Source organism: Neovison vison, chromosome 1, assembly GCF_020171115.1.
Source record: "Neovison vison isolate M4711 chromosome 1, ASM_NN_V1, whole genome shotgun sequence".
Lineage (NCBI taxonomy): Eukaryota > Metazoa > Chordata > Mammalia > Carnivora > Mustelidae > Neogale > Neogale vison.
This window is the reverse complement of record NC_058091.1, coordinates 126334708-126358597: the sequence shown is the minus strand read 5'-3', so window position 1 is coordinate 126358597 and position 23890 is coordinate 126334708. Positions and strand designations below refer to the sequence as shown.

The following is a 23890-nucleotide window of genomic DNA, read 5'->3' as shown; positions in this document are numbered from 1 at the left end:
AAACCTGCACCTAAATGTTTATAGCAGCAATGTCCACATAGCCAAACTACGGGAAGAGCCCAGATGTCCATCAACAGATGGATAAAGATGTGGGGTGTGTGTGTGTGTGTGTGTGTGTGTGTATAATGAAATATTACTCAGCCACCAAAACATGAAATCTTACCGTTTGCAATGATGTGGTTGGAACTAAGGGTATTATGCTAAGTGAAACAAGTCAATCAGAGAAAGACATAGCATATGATCTCACTGATGTGGGGAATTTAAGACACAAGGCAGAGGATTGTAGGGGAAGAGAGGAAAAAATAAAACCAGACGAAACGAGAAAGGGAGACAAACCATGAGAGAGACTCCTAATCTAGGGAAAAAAAACCGAGGGTTGCTGTTGGGGGGTGGTAACTGGGTGATGGACATTGGGGAGGGTATGTGCTATGATGAGCACTGGGTGTTATATAAAACTGATGAATCACAGACCTGCACCCCTGAAACCAATAATACATGTTAATTAACTGAATTTAAATTTTTTTAAAAGTGTGTTTGTTATGATTTTTCTGGCTTCTAGAAGTTTTGCTGTAGGAGAGCTCTTCAGAAATCTTATCTGCCACAGAGCGGGAAATGAAAGTCTAGGTCAGGTTTTGAACCTCAAACAGAAATTTGGCAAAAGAATCCTCAAGCCCCACAAAATTAGGTCCTTGTTGAGCGGGATGCCTCAGTTCAGACTTCTCCTTTTCCCACTATGAACCCCCTCACGGGTCTTTGAGGGACCTTCGGCTCAGGTCATAATCTCAGGGTCCTGGGATCGAGCTCCACATCAGGCTCTCTGCTCAGCAGGGAGCCTGCTTCCTCCTCTCTCTCTGCCTGCCTCTCTGCCAACTTGTGATCTGTCTCTGCCTAAGAAATAAATAAAATCTTTAAAAAAAAACAAAATAGATGAATAGGCCTCAAGAGTGGCATGAGGTGTGTGTTTGTGTGTGTGTGTGCGCACGCTTTGCTCTAAGCAAACTATAGAAAATGGGTTTTAAGGGACAGGCACACATAAGGGAAATTATCTAGGTGGTTGCTGCAATAATCTAGGCGAGAGAAGGTGGTGTCCTGGATGAGCATGGTAGAACTGTGGATGGAAATAACAGGCAAATGAACAAAGGGAGAAGGTGGAGTCGGCAAGGCATGAATCTTGATTGTGGGTAGTCCAGGTGAGGCCCGGGTTCAGGGCCTGACATTGGAGGAATGTTCCTGCCATTTACTGAGATAAGGGGTGGTGAGGGGGCTGTGGGTAGGGGGATGAACTCAGGTGATGAGGTGTTGGATCGGAGGTACCTGGAAGACAGTCAAGTAAATTCTCCAATGATCAGCAACTTTGAGAGAATCCAGAGGCAGTGTCTGATAGGGAAATAGTGCCACAAAAAAAGCCAGACCCAGCAAAAATAACACGGGTACCAGATCTTGAGCCTGGACCGCAGTGCTGAGGAAGGCCAGAGCAAGGCAGCCCCTTGCTCGCCTGGAGCCTGCTCTGGGTTAGGCAGGAAAACTAAGGCAGCAAGTACAGCTGAATAATGCAGGGCTAGAGGTGCTGGGCATGCCCCCAGAAAGTCTATGTGTAACTCCTGACCCCACAGAGTTATCTACTAATAAGCTAGTATTGACTGGAAGCCTTACTCATAACATATAAAGTCCACTAACACATATTTTCTAAAGGGATTTACTATATTCTTACAACAATACATTTTTCTTAAAATTTTCAGGGTTTCCAGGCTACTTGGGTCACCTGTGAGTTTCTGCAAATTTTATAAATCCCCCCAAATTTTTCCAGTGTATTTATGAAAAATAAAATCCACATCTAAGTGGACTATAGTTCAAGCCCATGCCATTCATGGGTCAAGTGTACTTGGCTGAGGAATTTGCATATGAGCAATTGTGAATGGAGAACTATACAGAGACCAAGAATCCTAGTGGAGAAAACCAATCTCTTGGGCAGCAGCAGGCTGACACCTGGGCAAGGCGGCTGGTGTGAGATCACTGGAGACGCTATCTCTGTGCATCAGGATGATTATGGCTTCTCGGTGCTGGCACATCTGGCTCCGGGGCCAATGTATGGGATGTTTCAGCAAGGCTAAGAGACCTCTGCAGAAAATAGCCTCAAACCCACTGATCTCGGAAGGAGGAGAAAAAAGAAAGGTTTCACGTTGAAGAAAGAACTACAAATGTAAATGCAACTGCCCTGCCTGCCGACATCACAGTAGAGGCGTTTGTACAACTTGTCTTAACTTGGCATGATTATGAGATCCTCAGACAGAACTTATGGTCAAGTTTTACGATGCTAAACCAAGGGAATCTTGAAGCAGATGGCACTACAGTTACTTGAAGAGGGAATCTGGATTGCACATTAATGCTTTTGGATGGAGATGAAAATAGAAGCTAGAAATCACATACTGAGATAGCTCAGCTTCAACAGAAGCGGATGAGAGGGTATCAGAAAGGAAGAGGTGCGAGCACCACAGGAAGGAGCTGGCTCCGGAATGATGGCAGCAGGGCTGGTGGAAGGCTCGTGGGAGCCCCACTTGGGAGTGCTCATCATCACAATGCTTCACCCTGTAGACTTCGAGGATGGTCCACTGGTGCTGATCAAGGTCAGAGAAAACCTTGGACACTGTTCAAGCTGGGGCCAGCCAGGAAGCTCCTTCTCTTGGAGAGACATCCAGATGTCCTGAGGAAACTATCTGTGTACTCAAACCTTCGATGGAAGGTGGCTTGGTGGCCATCGAATCCCTGTCTAAACATGGGGTGGGACTACCGATGGCCAGGCTGAGAAGACCCCCAAGCGGGGAGGGGAACAGCCGCGAGAAGGGAAGTCTTTCTTCAGTGTCCTGAGGCCAGTGCAGGCCTTTAGTGTTCAACTTCCATCTTTGCTCCCAAAGGCGAGGCTTTCTAAAAAGTAAGGCATTTCCAGAACACTTGAGCACATCCAGGATGAATGCTCAAGAAGCCACAACTAACCTGGCACGGAAAGAATCTAGACATGGAGAGATACTCGGAAAATGAGAAGATGGGGAGATTTTGAGGATGCTTCTGAAAAAGATGCTGAAGAATGCAGTCCCTAAAGAATCTGAAGAAGGCGGTTCCAAAAAGTGATGAGAACAGTCTCGAAAGAGTACTTCAAAAACGATTCTGAAGAAAAAGACTTTGAAAAAAGTCTGAAGTTGACCCTGAAAATCTGAGGAGAAAGATGTCTTGGAAAGAGAATCTGAAGATTGTTCTGAAAAGGAGTTTGAAGAGGGCTTAAAAAAAATAACTAGAAGAAAACGGTGTTGAAAAAAAGTTAGGGAGGAACCGTCCTGAAAGCAGAGCATCTGGGGATGGCAGCTCTGAGGGAGTGTCTGGGGCAGGGGGCGGGGCAGGCTGTGGGGATGCAGATGAGGAGGAAGGAGACACACACAGAGAAGCATGATGATTCACCAGAGGGGAAACAGGAGGAAGAGAAGGCAGATGGAAAAGGGTCTGGAGATGCTGAGAAAGAGGAAGGCAGCAGGGGACAGGCGAAGCAGGGGACAGGTTACTCAAGGATGAGGATATCAGCCTGAAGGAGTATGACGAGGGGAGTCTAGGGACAAGCTGGTGGCCAGTCTGAGGAGGGTATGACAGGTGGCCCTGGGGACCTTAAGGAAGGACGGCCTCTGTGCACAGGCCATGGCTCTATCCTTGAGGAGGAGGAGGAGATTTAACCCTTTAGACCTGCTTTTAGGGAGATCCCTGCTGCTACAGAAGCCTCTACTCAGAGTAATTACCAGTAATGTCAAGGGAACACATGTGCAGGGAGGGGAGAGGACGCGATCGGAGCGATGCTGGGAGACGTTCACGGTAACCCCATGCAATGACACTACATACGGGTTAAACAGCTGTTCACTGAAAACGTCAAAGCCATCATTCCTGCGTGTACAAAAAGAAAAGAGAGAGCGAGAGATGGAAGAAAAAGGTCCACACATAGCACTGAAACACTAGCTATCAAGGATTCAACCTTTCTATGATAAAACAGAAACTACCAAGTTGAGTTATGAAATAAAGAAAAAGAAAAAAACTGCCATGACAGGAGAACTGCTTGAAAACAAGAATACCGGCAAAGGTTGATCACAGGGAGAGGAAAAGACCTCAGAAGAGAAAAGCAAGCCCGGATGACTAATGGGCTCAGCTGGAGGAGAATTCAGGGTAACCAGCTGTAGGACACCCGGCCCTGCCCGACAGGAAATACCGCCAGCTCACTCTGTCAGAACGTCATTTTATTATGGGAGCATCTTCTCTCTCACGCGCGGGCAGACGTGGATGTGGCGTGAAGTGTCACTGCCCGAAGTACCAAGGAGGCGTGCAGTCGATGGGCTCTTCCTCCCAGATGGTTTTCAGCCGCTGGGCCCAGGACGCCACCATGGCCTTCCTCTCTTCTTCTGAGGCAATCTCGGGAGCAAAACTGATCTGCGGGGCGAGGACTTTAAATCCACAGAAGTGCAACGCCCCGTGCTGCGGCCACAAGGAAAGCAGAGAGCTGATCAGAAGCGGCATCCCTTCGTGTCATTAAGGTAAACAACGAAAGTGGAGAAAGGACCTGAAATAAGCCTTCAAGGAAGAAAAGAACAACTTCACCGCTTCTAGGTAACCAAAGACAACCAAACTGCCCTATACCCTTAGGATGCGGGCAAGTGAGGTACTCCTGGCAGCTGGAAACTTCCGATCCTAATTGAGATTCATCTGTAATCTTTGCTTCTGACTCAGACAGTAAACCTTATGGTTTTGATTGATTAGGCAAATTATGGTTCATTCATACAGTGGATTATTCTAGAACGATATGACATTATTCTAGCTATGGTGTATATCCACGTATGGTTGTTCAAGATGTGTCAAGGAAAAATAATAAAAAATCTGAAGCAGTATTTGTGGTATACCATTTATGTAAAAACATAAACATAATAATGCTAATAATAAAAAATACACATATAAAAATACGTATGGGCCATAAGGAAATACATCAAATTACTGAAAGTAATTATTTTTAGGGGGGATTAAGAGGGCTTTCTATTTTTATATTTTATACCCTCACTCTTTTTTCTTAATATGTATTTTTGAAAAATGAAAAGAATATATAAAGACTTCTTAAAAACCAGAAGAATTTAAGCTTGGCTCATGACCCCTAAGAGACGAGTTGACCTGTGGAGGAGGAAGTTCAGGCCTGTAAGTTCTCACTTTCTCCCACAGAGCATCACAAAATGAATCACTATCTTTTCAAAGACAGCTCTTACTAGAAAATATCACTCTCCCCTCTCTGCACTCCTTGCCTTAAAACCCAGGCTTGCCCTACCAGGGGTAAGTCAGGGGGCAAGAGGCCCACAGGTCACTGTCCATATCTTTAAAGAAAGCTCACAAGCTGTTGAATATGTGATCTCCTACTGCTGGACAAATGTCCCTTTATAACATCCTGGAAGAATGGTTTGCCTCTGGGCTTTTGGTTTCCCAGGAGCTCAGAGCCAGGATGTGGCCGCCTGGCCCAGAGCCTGCTCCCTCTGCCCCAACCCCCAGCTCCGTCCCTGAGCAAGGGGTGCCTCCCATGGGGACACCCCAGCCTGCCTGCATATGCGCTGTCCCTGCTGTCCCCTTCACAGACAGTCCAGGGGTGCACAAAGGCAGCTGGGTATCCACCTGAGAGCAGGCCCAGAATCCCGGGAACCTGGGGAGGGGTGTGGGCTCTGGGGATGGGGCATGACCCCGGCTCCATGGACCATCACCTGTGGGTGGTGGGAGGCTGTCTGGGCTGCTGGCCCTGGGGCCCCTCTTGCCAGGGTCTGAGTGGGTTGCCACCTTCACAAAGCACCGCCCGTCAGTGTAGACGGTGCCCCGGTGCTCCGCACACACTCACGGGGCAGATAGCAGTTAACCAAGTTCAGCTTAGCTTCCACCCAACAAAGTCAAAGGCTGTCATCATAATAAATAGGTGTTTCCCTACTGGCCCACTTTTTCAGTGCTAAGGCATTTGAAAGGGCAAAATGTTTTAACTTCTTGTATTCAGGTGGAGTCAAAATGGTCTGGATTCCGGGCTCCATCACATCTCTGACTCCTGGTGGGGTGGGCTGCAGGGGAAGCGGAGGGGGTGGGGGGTGCAGCGGGTACCTGGAGGGGCCACAGGAAGTATCGGAAATCTCCACTGACTCCGGTTTTCGTGTACATCTCAGCTGTGCCCCCGTGGTCAATGAGAGAAGGGCCAATTTATTCTGCAGAGGAGAAAACGAATCCATGTGACTCCAGCAGCAAGGAGCAGAAGGACCAGGAGGGACAGTCTGAGGTCAGTCCCTCCAGGAATGGACAAATGATAACATTTTCCACGAACACACCCAGCTACAGGCAGCAACCACAGCCGCTGGGGATGGGGAGGGACCAGATGGAGTGAACACGGGGCTCCGCTGCACCCCGACTTCTGGAAGACAGCAGGGTGTGATGCCGGGTGCAGACAGGCGAGGCCCAGATGCTGACGGCCTGGGCTGCTGTGAGGGCCAATGAGGCAGCACGGCCCCTGGCCAGGACCACTCACGGAATGGCAGAATTACCTCACCATCCACGACGGACCTCATGGCTCTATGGACGGCTTTCTTACCTGCCCTTATTTTCTGAGGCTTTCGGAATTAAGACATTATTTATTTCAGTAAAGAGTGAACTTAGTAGCAAATTCACCGCTACTGCATTGTGCACGCACTGGGTTCCATGCAATGCTCTCCCTGCCACACGCGTCATATTATCCTGTTTTTCAAGGAGGAATGTGAAGTCGTGAGGTGAAGAGATGTGAGGCCCCGGTCAGCTCTGCACCGCAGCGCAGACGCCCTCTCCCAAGCCGGAGCTCACACCATGGGGCCCACTGCAGCCCTCCTGCGATACCAACTCTGGGCCTTCCTTGGCCCCGCCATGCAGTTCGCGGTGGTTGCATCTATATCCCTCACTAGACAAAAGCCCCATGACCTCAGAAATGACGCTTTCCTTGCCCAAGTACAGCACACAGGGCTTTGCACACAGCTGGTGCTCAGTCAGTGTTTGTTGATAAAAAAGCAAACTAGAAACAGGACTTGAGGAGATGCCCCCGCAACAGTATGCATAGATCTGTATCCTGAGGCACGTACCTTGAGAAAACCGGCGTCGTAAAATCCTGGGATGTCAAAGGCAAAGCCCTGGCACAGGACCCTGTCCATCCAGCCCTTCAGGATAGCCGGCATGCCGAACCAGTACAGCGGGAACTGTGGACACAACACCAGGGAGAAGCGGATGCTGCAGGCTGCCTGACGTGGCAGGTTTGCTGATCTGGAAGGAATCCCACTGTCTTCCTCTTCCCAGGGGGCTGGGCAGGCCAGTATAACCAGAGGGCAGCACGACCAGGAGACTTCCTTCCCTTTCGCTTGGGGGCATGCAGCGTGGACAGGGTGATGGTGGGCAGGGGGGCAGAGCTGACTATGGTCCTGGTTGCTGTTACAGGTGGCTCTGTGACAGCCCCATCGGCTGGTCCTTGAGCAGATGGGGTGGTGCTAGGAAGTTCTGGACGCTAGCTCAGAGGCAGCAGTCCCTGTGACTGATCCAATCAAGGGGCACCAGAGAAAGGTATGGAGAAGAATCTGGCCATTTCCAGTTGCTACCTTCTGGAAGTCAGGCGGAGGGAAGTTCTGAGAAGCTCTGGGTTTTGACACAAATGAAACCTCAGATTCTACACACCAGCAATAAGATTGACCTGAAGTCCATCCTGGTCTCCACAGAACCCCTACACTATATCCAGAATCATCATCAATGACAGGAGATGAGCAGATAATGATCTGATACCAAAGGCAGAGGGAAACCTGTGTTTCATGTGCCTTTGCTATAAATCTAAGACAGGACTTGGCATTGAAATTTAAACTCCACGGCCCACTGCTGTGTGATGCTGACAAGTTACTTCTCCTCCCTGTGCCTCCTTTTCCTCATCTGGCAACAGGGTTGGTACACGTTACTAGGCCACAGCATCCTGGGGAGGATTCCATGACACGAAACAGTGCTTAGAATAGAGCAAATGCTCAGTGAGTGATGGGGAGGAGTGATCACTACTAAGTAGTAGTGAGGAATGAAGTTATTACTAATGTTGAATGAAAAACAGGACACTTACAATGAAGGCCCTCTGGGCAAAGCATCAGGAAAAGAGGAAAGGCAGAAGGAAAGGAGCTGTGAGATGGAGTAGCAAAAAAGAAAGATGAGTACAGAAAGGACAGGCCTTGGCTTGCTTTAGCTATCCAGGAGTGCAGGAGCAGGGAGAAAGGAGAGTTGGGCTCCACGTGGTCACCTGACGCCAGGGGACAGGAAAGAAGAGTCAGAGAGCTCAGTATGGTTCTGCTTGGACCATGGGCCCAGAATGCTGGGCCAGCTGTGATACAGCTTCACTGTCCCGGTGTGGCTACTGTCCTGTGGATGACAAAGCATGGGGCAAGCACGCTCGGTGGCACCGTGATCCATCCACGTGGAATCAGGATGGAAGCACAATTCGCACTCTGATCAGGTTAGCCCCTCCAGGTTGCCTGGGAAAGAAAGGGAAGGGGCCAGGAGAGGGTGTCTAGACATAGCTAGCCTGGGTGGGGCAGAAGAGGAGGGCTGAAGCATTCCCTTCTCCCATGCGCGTCGGGTTCTTTTACCAAGGGTTTGTGAACTTTGCCTTCTGGACATGTTGTTTCACCTGGAAACTGGTCGCATCTCCACCCCTCCGCCGCATGTGGGGGTCTTGTTCTCTCACCCACTCCCCGCCTTTCCTCTGTGTTGGAAACAGAGACAACTGGGACCCATCAGATCCATCTTGGAGATTCTGGACCTAGAGCCCCCAGTCCGTGGTGTGCAGCAAGAGGACAGAGCCCGCATGTGGGGAGCAGCAGAGGAGAATCAGAGGGAGAGGGCAGAAGGGTCCCTGAAGCCCAGCTAGCCTGTCCTTGGCTTCCACGAGACCCAAGGGATCAGGGCCCTGAAAATAAATTCTTTTTTTTTAGTTGACTTGGACTTCTGTCAACCCAACAGCTCCCCCAAAGCACGTTTACTTTGCTGCCAGGCTTACCGTTCCCTCTGTGGGTACACACGCCTGTCTAGCTGGGGAAGGGAGGGTGCGTGGCCGGGATGAGACCACAGAAGCAAGATCGGGCCCAGTTCTCTCTGCGGGGAGTCCCAGGCTGGGGCAATTTGTGAATTAGCGCACAGGTGGGCTGGTGAGGAAACCAGTGACAGGAAGAAAACAAAAGACGACTTTCCTCTTAATAATTGAGATATTTAGGGCAGGAGTTGCCTTTGGACCAAACTACCTTGCGTCAACAAATCTGGTTTTCACTCAGCCTCTGCCTGAATGGGGTGGGGAACAGAAGGAATGAAGGCAATTCCCCCTGCATGATGTAGATGCTTCTCAGAGCACTGGGCTACAGGGGAATTCCTTACTACTTGGGAGTCAGGATTTTGAGTGAATATTGGCTACACGGATCTCCTTACTTAATTAGACATAAGTAAGTGTGCAAATGTGCTAACAACATTAATACCATTTCTTAGAAGTGTGTGACTCAATATTTGGAAAGAGCTTGTATATGGAATGAATCTAATTTGTTATAATTGGAAACAAAACAAACCTGAAATATCACTAGATCAGCTTCCTGAACCTTTTTCTGTTCATCAGTTATGTCACTGGCCAGACACCTCCTCTTAAAGGCTTCATATGCTTCTACCCCATAGTTGAAAAACTCGGGATTAGAGAGGGCACCTGGAGAAGAAAAGGCCAAATGTTCTCACTCTCATATGCGCACCCACAGCCCATCCTGGCCTATCCCACTGACATCCCCATTACCTGGACTCCCTAAAGCAAGTGGCCGGACATTCACTGAGACCCCACCAGTGCTGGGCCCTGGGGGTCAGGCTACGGAAATAAAAAGAGAAGAAGCTACTGTTCTCACCTGGGACTCAAAGTCCAGTAAGAGTAGATAATAACCACATGATGAATATACAAGACAACAGTCAAGCTAGCTCAGTCTAATGTCACTTCCAGAGAAGCCTCCCATCTTACAATAAAGATGCATGTGGTCTAACCCAGTACAGCCGTGGCTGGCTCTGCTTGCTTGGGCTAGTGATGAGCTTTTTTTTTTTTTTTTTTTTTTTTAAAGATTTTATTTATTTACTTGACACAGAGAGATCACAGTAGGAGAGAGGAAGGGAAGAGATCACAGAGAGAGAGGAAGGGAAGCAGGCCCCCTGCTGAGCAGAGAGCCCGATGCGGGACTCAATCCCAGAACCCTGAGATCGTGACCTGAGCCGAAGGCAGCGGCTTAACCCACTGAGCCACCCAGGCGCCCCTAGTGATGAGCTTTGTAAACCAGGCTTGGAAGATGGGCAGGAGTTCACCAGGCGCCCTGGAGGGAAGAGACAGGACAGTCTGGGCATCAGACACAGAGAAGACAGGGTGTTGGGCAGCTGGGCCTGTCCAGGAAAGGGCCACCAAGAGGCAACCTCCAAAGCAATGGGTGAAAGGCCGGGGGGGCTGCAGGTGATGTGAGCAGAGAGATGGGCCAGGTCTTGTGAGCCTTCTCGTAGAGCCTGAACTTCTCCTGCCTGTGGAGAGCCCTGGCGTAGGCGGGAAATACATGAATGCTCTGAAGTGGGTGTGCACGAGCTCAGTGTAGCCGCAGGGATGCAAGAGTGAGCCAGGTGGGGGAGGCCCAGTTAGGCTGCAGCAGTGGGGGGTGGGCGGAGGGGGCTACGGGTAGAACTGACAGCACTGCCCATGGCAACCAAAATGAAAAAGAAGTTATTTTGATCTATGCTTTTAACTGGGACCTGGTCAACAAAAAGGATTCATCCAAGGCACTGATCAGCATCAATCCCAGCTGACCATTCACTGAGGACCCCCTACCTATCAGGCGCTGCGCTCCACACACATTGCCCTTTCCGTCTTTATAACAACTGGGAAGAATAAGCCCCAGTCTACCAAAGAGGAAACTGAGACTTTACAGAGGCTGAGTGACTAGTTCCTACCACAGAGGTTTTGGTGGCAGCAGAGGTGGGACGACCAGGCCAGGTGTGAACCACTCCACCACATGTGGTCTGGAAAGGAGCCAACACACCCCCAGCCATGTGGAGAGGAACCGAGAGGAAGACTAAATCCAAGCTCTTTAAATAGACTCATACTTTAGAAATAGGTCAATGTTCCTTGCTTCCTCTCTTAATCTACCTGTATTTGATTTTCATCCAAAAAACACCTACTGAGTGTTTCCTGAGTATGAGGTTCTGTACTGACAGGAAAACCCAGAGGGTAACTGCGACAGGCATGGGGTCGTGTTCTCTCAGGCAGGTTCCAGGTAGGGTTTTGGCCAGTCACCATGTGTGGAACCTACAGCAGGCCTGGGGAGGTTCTGATGATGGTGAGCAGAGATGAGAAGAGGTCCGTAGGCCAAATATATTCCAGGTAAATTTCAAAAGTAAATATCAAAGTAAAGGTATCTAAGTATCATTGGAAAATAAGAATACTTTTGTAAGTGTGGGTATGGGGAGGCCTTCCTAAGCAAGGCAGAAAACCCAGAGCCATAAAACAAAGACTGGCACAGAGCTTGAAATAAAAGGTAGGAACAACACAGATATAAATCAGCAGGGGAACTGGTGAGTAAGTTATATTACATCCCATGGAGTGCTATGCAATCATTTAAAACTTAAGACTTCCCAAGATCTAAGTGAATAAAAAGTAAGTCCTATGACATGGCACCATTTACATCTGTATCCATAGAGTTTGAAACTATAATTTACATGGATATGTACCCTTGTTGATATTTAAAGTAAGATCCACAATGATCTACACCAAAAAGTTAAACTAATTTGTCTCCATGGACAGGGTCGGACTATGGAGTATATATGAAAAGGGGCTGCATTTCTTACCCTATATGTTCACCTTACTCACTGTATTTTAAAATATTTTTTAAAAATAAGCTTGTGTTACTTTATCCACTTAAAAACGCAAGAGTCTTAAAAAAAAAGAAAAAGAAAAAGAGTCTGTTTTCTCAGTCCCTGCTCTGTTGTTCCTTAAGTGAAAATGAATGACTGATTTATTAAAACAGAAGAAAGGCAAGAATATACAGGTTGTCAGCTATTACCATCAATATTAAAATTAAACCTTGGGATTATCGCTAATACAATTATAAACAGGAAGAAATTAAAGGTATTGAATACTGGAAAGGCTGAGGTCAAATTATCATTATTTGCAGATGATCTGATGGTATATCCGGAAAGCCCCAGAGAATGAGCTAAAAATCTACACAAACAGTAAGAAAATTAGTCATGGTTGGGTACATACACACTCGCAGGCACACAAACAGGCACACAGAGATTACTATCCCTCTTCACATAGAGAAATGAAAACCAATTCAAGTATTACGCAAGATCTGTATGAAGAGCTGCGGGGTTGTTCAGGAAGACAGGAGCAAAGGAAAAGTCACACATTCTCCTGGGTAGGATCAGTATAATGGAAGTTCATCTGTAAGTTTAATGGAATCTCAATAAAGATATCATCAGGTTACTTTCTGAATCTGGAAAGTTAATTCAAAAGACTTTACAGGAAAGTAAAGTAAAACGAGCTAGAAAAATAGAAAATAAGGCAAACATGGCGACCTAATCCTATCAGATACTGTATCATTTTCCAAAATAATTAAAGCCATGCTGTACTAAATCCATGAACAGACAGGAAAAAAAAAAAAAACCAACAGAATACAAAGTGTAGAACAGAATCAAAGGTACATGAGAAGTAAAATCACAGTGAAGGTGGCATTTTAAATTAGGGGCTGGATCATGCAATAAATGATTATGAGATAACCAGTGCATTCTTAGAAAAAATACTGGACCCATACCAAAATAAATTTTAAGTAGATAAAATATTTTTTTAAAGTGAAATATGCCAAACACTAGACAAGACTATAAAATTAAAAAAAAACTTAATAGTTTATATAAGCATGAACAAAATCTAGAAGTCAGGGGAGAAAAAGACTGGTCAAAAGCCAACTGGAAAATAAAATCCTGCATGGAAAAAAAAACCAACAGAAGCAAAGTCAAAACAAAACACATATTAAGTAAAAATTGTCTGTTTACAATTCATATGTTTTAATATATAAAGAGCTCTTTAAAACCAATAAGAGACATAAGAGAAAAATAAGTAAGGAATATAAAATACTTAAGTTTTGTTAGTATAATACAAACATTTATAAATATACTAATATAAAGCTAAAAGTATCTCACTTTTCAAAAAAAGTATTTTAGAAAATGCACTCAAAACATCATGTTGTAAAAAAAAAAAAAAAAAATCCAGTCAAGAAATGGGCAGAAGACATGACCAGACATTCATCCATAGAAGACATATAAATGGCCAACAGACACATGAGAAAATGCTCCACATCACTCGGCATCAGGGAAATACAAGTCAAAACCACAATGAGAGACCATTTCGTACCAGTCAGAATGGCTAACATTAACAAGACAGCAAACAACAAGTACTGGAGAGGATGCGGAGAAAGGGGACCCTCTTACACTGTTGGTGGGAATGCAAGCTGGTGCAGCCACTTTGGAAAACAGTATACAGGTTTCTCAAAAAGTTAAAAATAGAGCTACCCTAGGACTCAGCAACTGCACTACTAGATATTTTTCCAGAGGATACAAACATAGTGATTTGGAGGGGCACCCGCACCCCAATGTATGCAGCAGCAATGCCCACGATAGCCAAACTATGGGAAGAGCTGAGATGTCCATCGACAGAGGATTGGATAAAGAAGATGGGGTCCGTACATACAATGGAATACCACTCAGCCATCAAAAAGAAATCTTGCCATTTGCAAGATAATGAATGGAACTAGAGAATATTATGCTAAGGGGAATAAGTCAGTTAGAGAAAGGCAAATACCATATGATTTCCCTCAGAGGTGGAATTTAAGAGAGAAAACTGATGAACACAGGGGAAGGGAAGGAAAAATTAAGTAAGATGAAAACAGAGAGGGAAACAAACCACAAGAGACTCTCAACTACAGGAAACAAACTGAGGGTTGCTGGAGGGGAGGTGGGTAGGGGGATGGGCATGAAGGAGGGCCCTTGGTGTAATGAGCGTGGGGCGTTAGATGCAACTGATGAATCACTAAACGCTACCTCTGAAACTAATAATTAAAAAAATACTAGGAAAAAAACTCCCCAAACCCCCCTCATGCTGTATACCTTAAATATATATAATTTTTGTCAACTGTGTCTCAATGCAGCTGCGAAAAAGAGAAAATGCTACTTACATAAACACAAGCAGTAAAGCTTACTTACAATGAGAGGAAGGCAAATCAGAACTATACTAGGAGGCCATTCTTCAGACTGGAATTTATCAAAATTGGTCAAGCAGAGGAAATGAGCACTTGCAAACATGCTGGTGTGACTGTAAACTGGTCCATTTACCATCTGATATTATCTAAGAAAATCAAGACTGCACCTTCCCTCTGACCAGCAATTCTACCTCTAGATACACCTGGATATGTAGAAAAACACACATGGCCATGATTCTTCCTTGTAGCTCTGTGTGTAACAGGAAAAGATCAGGAACGGTCTGATCAGTAGGGGCTACTTGAACTATGACACCTCCACACAGTGAATACCCTGGGCAGTAAAAACACATGCAATGCGCAACACCTGTAAAATATGCTACCGTTTTGAAACAAAGTGGAGAGAAAACGGAGTCTACCCCTGTAATTGCGTTCCAAGCACAGATCACTCTGGAAGGACAGAGAGACGAATGAGCGTCCTGGTGGGACAGGGATGGGAAAAAGATCTGCCATGTAGACTCTCCCGACTTGAGAACTGGGTACCGTGTGCAGTGGTTAGTTTTGTCAAAATATTTTTTCCATTAAAAAATTAGAAAAAACAAAGTTAAAGGAAACAGGGGTGCCAGGGTGGCTCAGTCAGTTAAGCGTCTGCCTTCAGCTCAGGTCATTAGGATTGAGCCCCACATCGGGCTCCCTGCTCAGCACGGAGTCTGCTTTTCTCTCTGCCCTTCACCCTGCTCGTGCTCTGTTTCTCTCTCAAATAAATAAATAAATAAATAAATAAAATCTCACCCCAAAATTCAAGCAACAAACACCATTCAGCCCATGACTCACCGATGACATCCTTCCTGGTGGCCCGCGGCTCGAAGTCCATGGCGTACAGATCGGAGACGGTGACCGTGCAGCCCTGCTTGCTGAGTTCCTCTACTGCCACTTTCTTCAAGGAGCCATTTAAAGACTTGGGTTCTTGGTGGGCATAGACAATGAGCACTTTCTTGCCTGTATCGGAAAAGAAATGATTTCTTCTGAAGAACAATTCCTCTTGGTCAAAATTCCAAGAAGACTAAGATAACAACAAAGCGTAGTTGGATCACAGGTTCAAGTTAGGAAATACCAACCTCTGTCACAGGTAACGGTTTTAATGTAATGAATAGTTTTGAGAAAAAGTCCAGTTATAACATAGCTCGTGGTTGCCTGAGTTTACTAATGCACAGATATAAAATGGGTCAAATTAGGATTCCTCAAAAATAGCATCATGAATTTCTTGAAAGGCCCGACCTCTAGCAGTTATCCTCTATCAGAGGTTTCGGCCCTGTTGACGAACACCAAAAGTGAAAGCTACCATGACGAATTTCTCCAGCTAACCCGACTTTGGCAGGCATCGGCTACGGACAGCTCTGTTTCCTTCTCCTTCAGGCCCACAGAAATGGGACAAGTAAACCAGGCAGGGAAAATCAGACCCCTAACCCCAGAGGGAGGCGGGGTCTAGACGAAGCCCGCTTTGAGTGACAGGGCTGATGTGAAGGCTCTATGAAGAGTCTCAGCTTTACAGGTCCTGCCTGTGTCATTAACACCAACAGCCTCTGAAGCAACATCTCCCTCGTTCAGAAGATTCTGGGAGGTCATGTACTGATTTATTCTGGGAGGCAGCTTTGGTTATCTGCTTAAATTTGTCCTCGGTAATGTCAAAGACTAAAATGTTTGAACTCTTGATTTAAATTTTTCATTTTAGGCCCCTAGGAGGAAATACCAATGTTAGTTTGAAGCAGTTTCAGGCACTCAACTGGGTGTAAAGGTTGGATTCAAGGGCTTAGGTTAATGGTTAACATTTTTATTTTCACTTCTCAGACTCACTGGTGACACAGGAACTCGACCAATGGATACAAATGAAACATCCACATCCGTGGTTCTCAGGTGGGGGCGGTATCCCCTCCCAGGGGACAGTCACAATGTCTGGAGACACTCTGAGTTGTCACCGCTAGGGAGAGTGCAGCTGGCATCTGGTGGATAGATACGGGAGAGCTGCTAGACATCCTACAATGGACAGGACACACCACACCAAAGGGTCACTGGCCCAGGATGTCAGTAGTGCTCAGGGTCAGAGGCCCGAGTCTATACCAGACTGTGTCAAGTAAGGTGGATCCTTACATTCTAAAATGAAGAATTTTTGACAGAGAAAGAAAAAGCACAATTAGGGGAAGCAGCAGGCAGAGGGAGAGGGAGAAGCAGGCTTTCCACTGAGCAGGGAACCCAATATGGGGCTCGATCCCAGGACCCTGGGATCATGACCTGAGCCTAAGGCAGAGGCTTAACCAACTGAACCTAGTGTCCCCTTGAAATTAAGAATTTTTATGTAATATTGTTGAGCGGAACAATAAGCTGCAGGATGGGTGTGTGTGTGTGTGTGTGTGTGTGTATGTGCACGTGTGTGTGTGTGTGTATGTGAGCAGGGATAAGAAAAAATTGAGTCATGCTACATTTTAAACCATGATTACTCCTGAGGTTCATTCACTCAGTATAGGTATTTATGAGCACTTCCATAGGCTGGGTATCATTCCAGAGACTAGAAGCAGAGCAGAAACAAGATAAGCATGGCTCTCATTTTTGAGGAACTTAGAGTCTGGTGGGGTTTGAAATGCACAATAAAACAAGAAAATACAAAACAAGATAATTCCAAATAGTGATTCATGTTAAAAACAAAACATTTCAGTGTTGTTTGGGTTTTTATAACATATTTGATTTCTAATTAAAGTTTTTTTTTAAGAAAAGCTTATCACCCCCATAGGTTATAGTCACCTGCCATGTTCTAAGATGATGAATTCTTCCGCTCTGACTACCACCAAAGGGAGTGTCTGCTGTTAATCCTGGGCAGGGAAGGATTCAGAGGGCAAGGTGCAGGCGTTCAGCTGCGGTCGGTCGCTCTGCTCAGCAACCCCAACAATCTGGAAGAGAACACAAACACGTGAGGGAAGGGGACAGATGTGGTGAGGTCAGTGTACCAACGGCAGGCCTTAGGAAGGACATGCATATGGGTCTGAAAAAAGCTTTCTCAAGAGGGGCAAGGAACCACTTTAAGATTTCAGCCTCAGAGGATAAATCATGCAGGGTGCCAAAACCAAGACTTTTTTTTTGGAGGACTCAGAACCTTCCATGAAGGTAGGTCCTAGAAAATGAGATATGATAAGAAGCAGGAGACATGTTTCTGTGTCCTTCCTCCCCCTCCCACATTTCCATGTCCCCACCCACCAGGAATCAACACAGCGGAACCGACGAAGGTCAGGGGTGTTGGTCAGAAATTCAGTTACTACGTCTACTGCAGTCTGCAAAGTCCCAGCAAGGCTGAGAAGAGCAAGACAGACAAGACAGACAAATGGTGGCCTGCATGTAACAGGGCTCTGGAAAAATACCAGTTCTCCCGAGAAGGCCTCAAAGGCACAAGAGAAGCCTGAATCCTTACTCCAGGATAGCCAGCTCTTAAATAATCAGCTTCATTCTGGGAAAGACGGGTTTTTCTGGCAGCTCCCTCTGCCAGAAGAAACAGCCCACACAGAGCCTGTGGCTCAGGGTCAGTGTGCGGACGCTGTGAGATGCATGTTCTATCAAATGACAATTTTTTAAAAAGATTTTATTTATTTATTTGATACAAAGAGAGAGAATACAAGCAGGCAGAGCAGCAAGCAGAGGGAGAGGGAGAAGCAGACTCCCCATGGAGCAGGGAGCCCTATGTGGAACTCGATCCCAGAACCCTGGCATCATGACCTGAGCCAAACGCAGCTGCTTGACCAACTGAGCCACCCAGGCGCCCCATCAAATGACAGTTTGAACATATCAGTGCATCTTTATAGGGTAACAAGAACAGAGAGACAGAAAACAGATTTATCCATGGTCACGACTGGAATCTGGAGCAGGGCCTGAATTAGCCTCTTCCTGGGCCCTCCACACCTCTAGCTGTCTGGGATAGGGAATGGGCTCTGGCCCAGGTTGGGCGTCCCAGGGACAGAAAGAAAAAGAGATTTAAATAATAGTGGCCGGAACTGAGTCAAGGGCAGGCAGGATGCTTAACTGGAGCGGGAGCAAAGAGTTCTGGCCAGGCAGAGGGTGGGAACACCAACACCATCATCCCTCAAAGGTGAGTTTAAATCCTGCCCATTTGCTCAAGTTAACTACTGACCGAACAGTTGGGAATCTGCGTCTTTGGCTACCCAACATCCCCTCCTGTTTTTCACCAACAGTCCCTGAATTTATTCAGGTGTCAGTGTGTCCAGATAATCCCTCCATTTCCCAGTCTTCCACTCAGGGGTGGCCAAAGAAGTGAAGCAGAAGCCATTACATGTGGCTCCAAGGACACATCCTTAAAGGCGCTAACCTAGGGGACGGGGAGGGTGGGGGCACCATTGCAGCCCCTGCCGCTGGCCTTCCTCTGAGCCGCACTGTGGAATGACAGTTAGGGCTCTGTCATTCATTTGCTGTCATGGGGGTAGACGCTGTGGACTAAGGACGGCAGCGTAGAGATATAAAAGGAACCTGGATTCCTGATGATTCCTTGGGGCTGTGAGAGGGTCCTGAATTGCAACCTTCAGACTTCTTCATATGGGAGAGCACACGTAGAATCGTGATTAAATGCCTGTGGAGTTGACTATCCACCAACAGCAGTGAATGGAACACAATTCCAATCTATGCATTCATTCAGCTGGGTTACCGACTCATAGGAGGACTCTGGCCAAGTACTGCGCCCGGTTGGGGAGGCCACAGCAGTGAACAAGACAGGCAAGAATGGAACTTTATACTCTCAGCTGGGGGAGGGGGAAGCTGGGGAAACCAAACCAGCAGGCAAAGAAGGCAAACATAATATTCAAGATAGTGGTAAATACTAATAATAATGCTAAGGAACGATAGTGATAAGAAAACAAAGTCCTTTTGTGACTAAAATGGCCAGGGGTGCATTTGCTATTTTAGATAGGAGCTCCAGGAAAGTATCTCTGGGAATAAGGATGTGAATGATGTTAGGGACCCAGTCATGCAAATATCAGAGGTTTAGGCAGAGGGAATGGCAAGAAAGAGACCTGAGGTAGGAATTGGCCTGGAGTGTTCAAGAAAGCCTGTTTGACTGGCCTGCAGCTTAAAAAAAAAAAAAAAAAAAAAAGTTTGGATGGTGGGAGATGTGGTCAGAGAGGTGAGGTGGGGTCTGTAGGATGGGGAAAGGATCTTACTCAGCCTAACAGAAAGCCACTGGAGCATCTTAAGCAGGAGAATGGTAGGATCTGATTACTTTTTAAAAGGTTATCAGTGTCACTGTGGGCTCCGGGAACACCTTATCCTGAGATTCTGTTTGGGTTTGGATAAAATGCTTTAATTTTAATGCCCATGACAAGGCATGCATTCTTTTGCATCCCCAGGCCTCACCATTCACTGCTGTTTTGCTTGGCCCAGCTTCCATATTCACATCACACACCTGGCCACCTGAGGCATTTGAGTTCATGACTCCCCATCGTCCATTCTTCTATTTGTAGAGGGTAAGACACAGACCCAGGAAATGAACGACTTGTCCAAAAATCAGAGAAAAGACTCCAAGCCAGGCTCCTTACTAGCTGTCCAGTGCTCTTCACCTCTCTCCGCACTCTCCTTCCTTAACACCCTCCTGCACAGAGGCAGTTTCCTTTGTTAGGAAGAAGGCACTTACCCAGCTCAATAAGAAAAAGGAACCATGTGGTGTGCGAAAGTTAATAAAGGGAAATATCATTTGAAGTGGATTCAGGACAACCCATAAGGGGGCCTCTCACCCATACACTTCCCCTCACAGCTAACCTTACATTCCTGAACAGGAAGACGTTCATTTTACAGCCCCAGCGGGACGAAGAAAGATTTTTTTTTCTCCTTGCCCAGCAACAGTCCAGTTAGTAAGAAACTGCCACAACTCAGCCCACCAGAAAGGATCACCACCCTGAACTCTTCCCTTCCTCCAAGAGGCTCAACAAACCTTTGTTCAAAGCAGTTCTTCCCAAATTCTTCCTTTTCCTCTAAAGAAATGTTCCTCTGTTCCTCTCTTTTGTTCTCCAGACTGACCTATGGTTTGTCATAGCCTGCAGGTTCCACATTGAATTCCTCTGCAATTCCTGAATACACTCATTTTGCTAGTAAAATAGCTGTTTTGTTGGTCACCTGGGTGGCTCAGTGGATTAAAGCCTCTGCCTTCGGCTCAGGTCATGATCCCAGGGTCCTGGGATGGAGCCCCACATCAAGCTCTCTGCTCAGCGGGGAGCCTACTTTCTCCTTTCTCTGCCTCTCTGCCTTCTTGTGATCCCTGTCTGTCAAATAAATAAAAAATCTAAAAAAAATAAAATAAAATAACATAACTGTTTTGTTTATTTGTTTGTTTTTTAGGTCAACAGGTTATTAAACTATATATACCATACCAAATGGGCTGATATTTTTATGCATATTATTTCATCTTAATCTGCAGAGTACCCAGAAACTATTTTATAATATTTTTATTTGATTTCTGAGAAAATTAATAAAAGGAAGGGTCATTTAGAGTAGATTCGGGGGCCAGCAGGAGCAGCCCTTGCATGCCGCTTGGTCAACCGCAGATCCAAGCAGAAGAGACAGATGCACTTTGCAGAGAGATACTACCTAAGTTTCCCAGCAAGAAATAGAAAGGTTTCCTCTTGGCCCAGCAACAGTCCAGCCAATGGGAGGCGGTCGTACTCAGCCAATGAGAAGCCAGTATACTTGGAACTACCGCGTTGCTCCAGTGGACTTTCTGGTTCTAACAGCCTTCCCCAACTCCCTTCTCCCAGCATTGCTCCTGTTCCTTCTGGGCACTTGCCTGTGGCTTTACCTGAGCTTGCTTGCTCCAGATGGCAAATCTCTGCAGTTCCCTAATAAACCTTTTTTTTTTTTTTTTTGGCTGGTAAAATAACTGTCACTTTTATTTTTAAGGTTAAGAGTTTTTTTAAACATGTATGCATGCTCAAATGTGCGCATTTCTCTTACTGGGCAACCAAGTTATTTGGCTCCCCTCCCAACTATAAACAGCACTGCTAGCTGATGTCTCCTTTAATACATATTCCTTTTCATTCCTTTAGCTAATATTCTCAGGAAGACAAAAGGCTGAAGACTATTTTTCCAGGATCTGCTACAGACAGCCAGGAGCCAAAACAGAGGCGGCTCCCTGCGGACAGCGTAGCCCTAGCCGGTGCTCCGCGGACCTAAATGATGGCACGCCCTGTCCACACCGACCTGGGCTGCCCTGTTTCATTTTTAACACGAGGGTAATCACACCACGTACCTCCTAGGGCAGAGGGTCCGTTAAAGGAGACGATTCTGCTAAACACTCACAACCAGACCTAGCACGCGGTAAGAAGTAAGTACAGCGCCAGGGTCCAGGGGTGAATGGCCCGCGGCGCGGACCGCAGCGTCCCGGAGAGTGCCCCCCAACCCCCACCCCGCGCCAACGCCCGCACCCTGGCGAGGGAAGGCCCTCACCTTGAGGGCAGCGCAGGACCCAGAGAAGCAGCTGCAAGTCTCAGACCTCCGCCTTCAGGAGCGAAGCTCCTGGCGTCCGAGCTAGCTTCCAGCCCCCGGGGCCCCGCACTCTCGCACGTCCGCTGGGCGACCCGCTGCGGCTGCGCTCTGCTCCGCCAGGCCGCGTGCACTGGTGCTGCCTGGCGCGTCCTCTGAGCCCCTACACTCCCTCGCCCCAGCACCGCCCCCCGCACCGCCCGCCGCACCGCCTCCCGCCTGGGCGGTCCTGACCTATGCCCCGCCCCACACCTCTAGCAGTGGCTCTGGACCCGGGCTGGGGAGGGGAATCCCTCCTTCTGTGTGCTTCTCCCTTCTCCATCCCTGGTTCGGTATCCAGGTTAAAAAAGGCGGGTCCACGGCGCAGTACTTAGCAATGAAAAGGACAGCCGGTGAGACTCTCCAGAAAATTATGCTGAGTGAAAAGAGCTAATCTCAAGAGGTTCCACGCTGTAGGACTAACTTTATGTGACATTCTTGAAATGACACATTACACAAATGGAGCACAGGTTAGTGGTTGCCAGGGTTTAGGAAGGGGGTAACTGGGAACAACAGGGACCCTTGTGGTGATGGAAATGTTCTGTATGGGACCGTGTCAATGTCAGTATCCTGGCTGCGATACTGCACTGTAGTTTGGCAGAATGTTCCCAGTGCAGGATTCTGAATAAAGGGCAGAGGGGCTGTCTCTCTACTCTTTCTTTCTCTCTCTCTCTCTCCCCCTCCCTCCCTCCTTTCTTTCCCTCCCTCTTTTTCTTTCCTTTTCTCTCCTCTCCTCTCCTTCTCTTCTCTTTTCTCCTCTCCTCTTCTATTTTCTTTTTGTTTCATTTTGTTTGTTTTTCTCTTTCGTAGGCTCCAGGACCCTGAGATCAAGTCCAGAGCTGAGATCAAGGGTATGACTCAACCAGCTCAACCAGTTGGCCACCCACATGCCCCTTGGGTTGTTTCTTAAACGACATGGGAGTCCACAATTTTCTGAAAAGAAAAAGCTTAATCAAAGAAGAGGAATGTTCAAGGCCAAGGATATCCCCTAGAAGGCAGAGAGGTACATGAAACAGAGCCTCTGCGTGTGTGCACGTGTGAGAGAGAAAGGTGCTGGTGAGCAGTTTGGGCTAATTATCTTTTCCTTTTTTCCCAGCTCTTTCTAGTTTATGCTACCTTCCTTTGTAGCATAGCCCGCCTTCCTTTGTGACCTTCTCAAGGACCCTCCCCAAACAATATGCTTTGATTTCTGGTGTCCTCAGATGGATTCAGCAATGAGAATATGGCCTCTTTGAGATGCCCTCATGCAGGCAGGGAACAGGGCTGCCTCGTCTTGTGAGCCCAGGAGATCCCCGAGGCAGCTTTCATTTTAGAATGACCTTTGTCAGAGGAAAAAGTGCTTGAGGCACTTTCTGATGGACTAGAATGTCCCCAAAGGTGAAGTTTGCTTTGTCTTAGACCCCTTTCTGTTGACTCACTGAGAGGATGTCCTCACATCATCTCTGTGTCACATTCATCCTAAAAGGAAGGTGCAGGCCCTCTGGCATACCTGAAGGGAAGCTTACTTAGGAGGAGGGCAAGTAACCCTATTGTCCGGTCTCTTGTATTGTGTGGACTTCTTTTTTTTTTTTTTTCCCCCAATTTATTTATTTTCAGAAAAACAGTATTCATTATTTTTTCACCACACCCAGTGCTCCATGCAAGCTGTGCCCTCTATAATACCCACCACCTGATACCCCAACCTCCCCCCCCCCCCCCCCCGCCACTTCTAAGACCTCTGGGTGATGTGGGTGCCGTGGGAAGACCAGGGAACTGTGGAATAGCAAATGCCAGAACCAGTCTTGGGTGCATCTTAGTCTTGGTATGAGAACTGAAAGAACCGGGAAGTAAGGGAAACCAAGGCTCACTCTCTGAAAAACTAGAAGTAAAGGGTAAATTGGAACGCCGTGTTTATTATGCTTCTGTGCGATCCGACAGCGCCATCTTGTGGTGATGAGGAGCAATCACACATGTGGACTGAGCTAGTTACTCTCTTGAGAATGGAAGCTGGCCTTCCCTTGGCT

At 47.0% G+C, this 23890-nt stretch overlaps 1 protein-coding gene across 1 annotated transcript; it reads right to left on the bottom strand.

Annotated features, from left to right (window-relative positions):
- Positions 1 to 4247: 4247 nt before the first annotated feature.
- NQO2 (N-ribosyldihydronicotinamide:quinone reductase 2) lies at positions 4248 to 21989 on the bottom strand. The gene is given in 8 exon segments (XM_044258002.1): positions 4248 to 4503; positions 6145 to 6218; positions 6221 to 6245; positions 7143 to 7256; positions 9636 to 9766; positions 15162 to 15326; positions 17124 to 17269; positions 21813 to 21989. Coding segments are annotated over 7 exon segments (693 nt in total). The 5' UTR covers positions 17131 to 17269; positions 21813 to 21989; the 3' UTR covers positions 4248 to 4326.
- Between the last annotated feature and the right edge of the window lie 1901 nt (positions 21990 to 23890).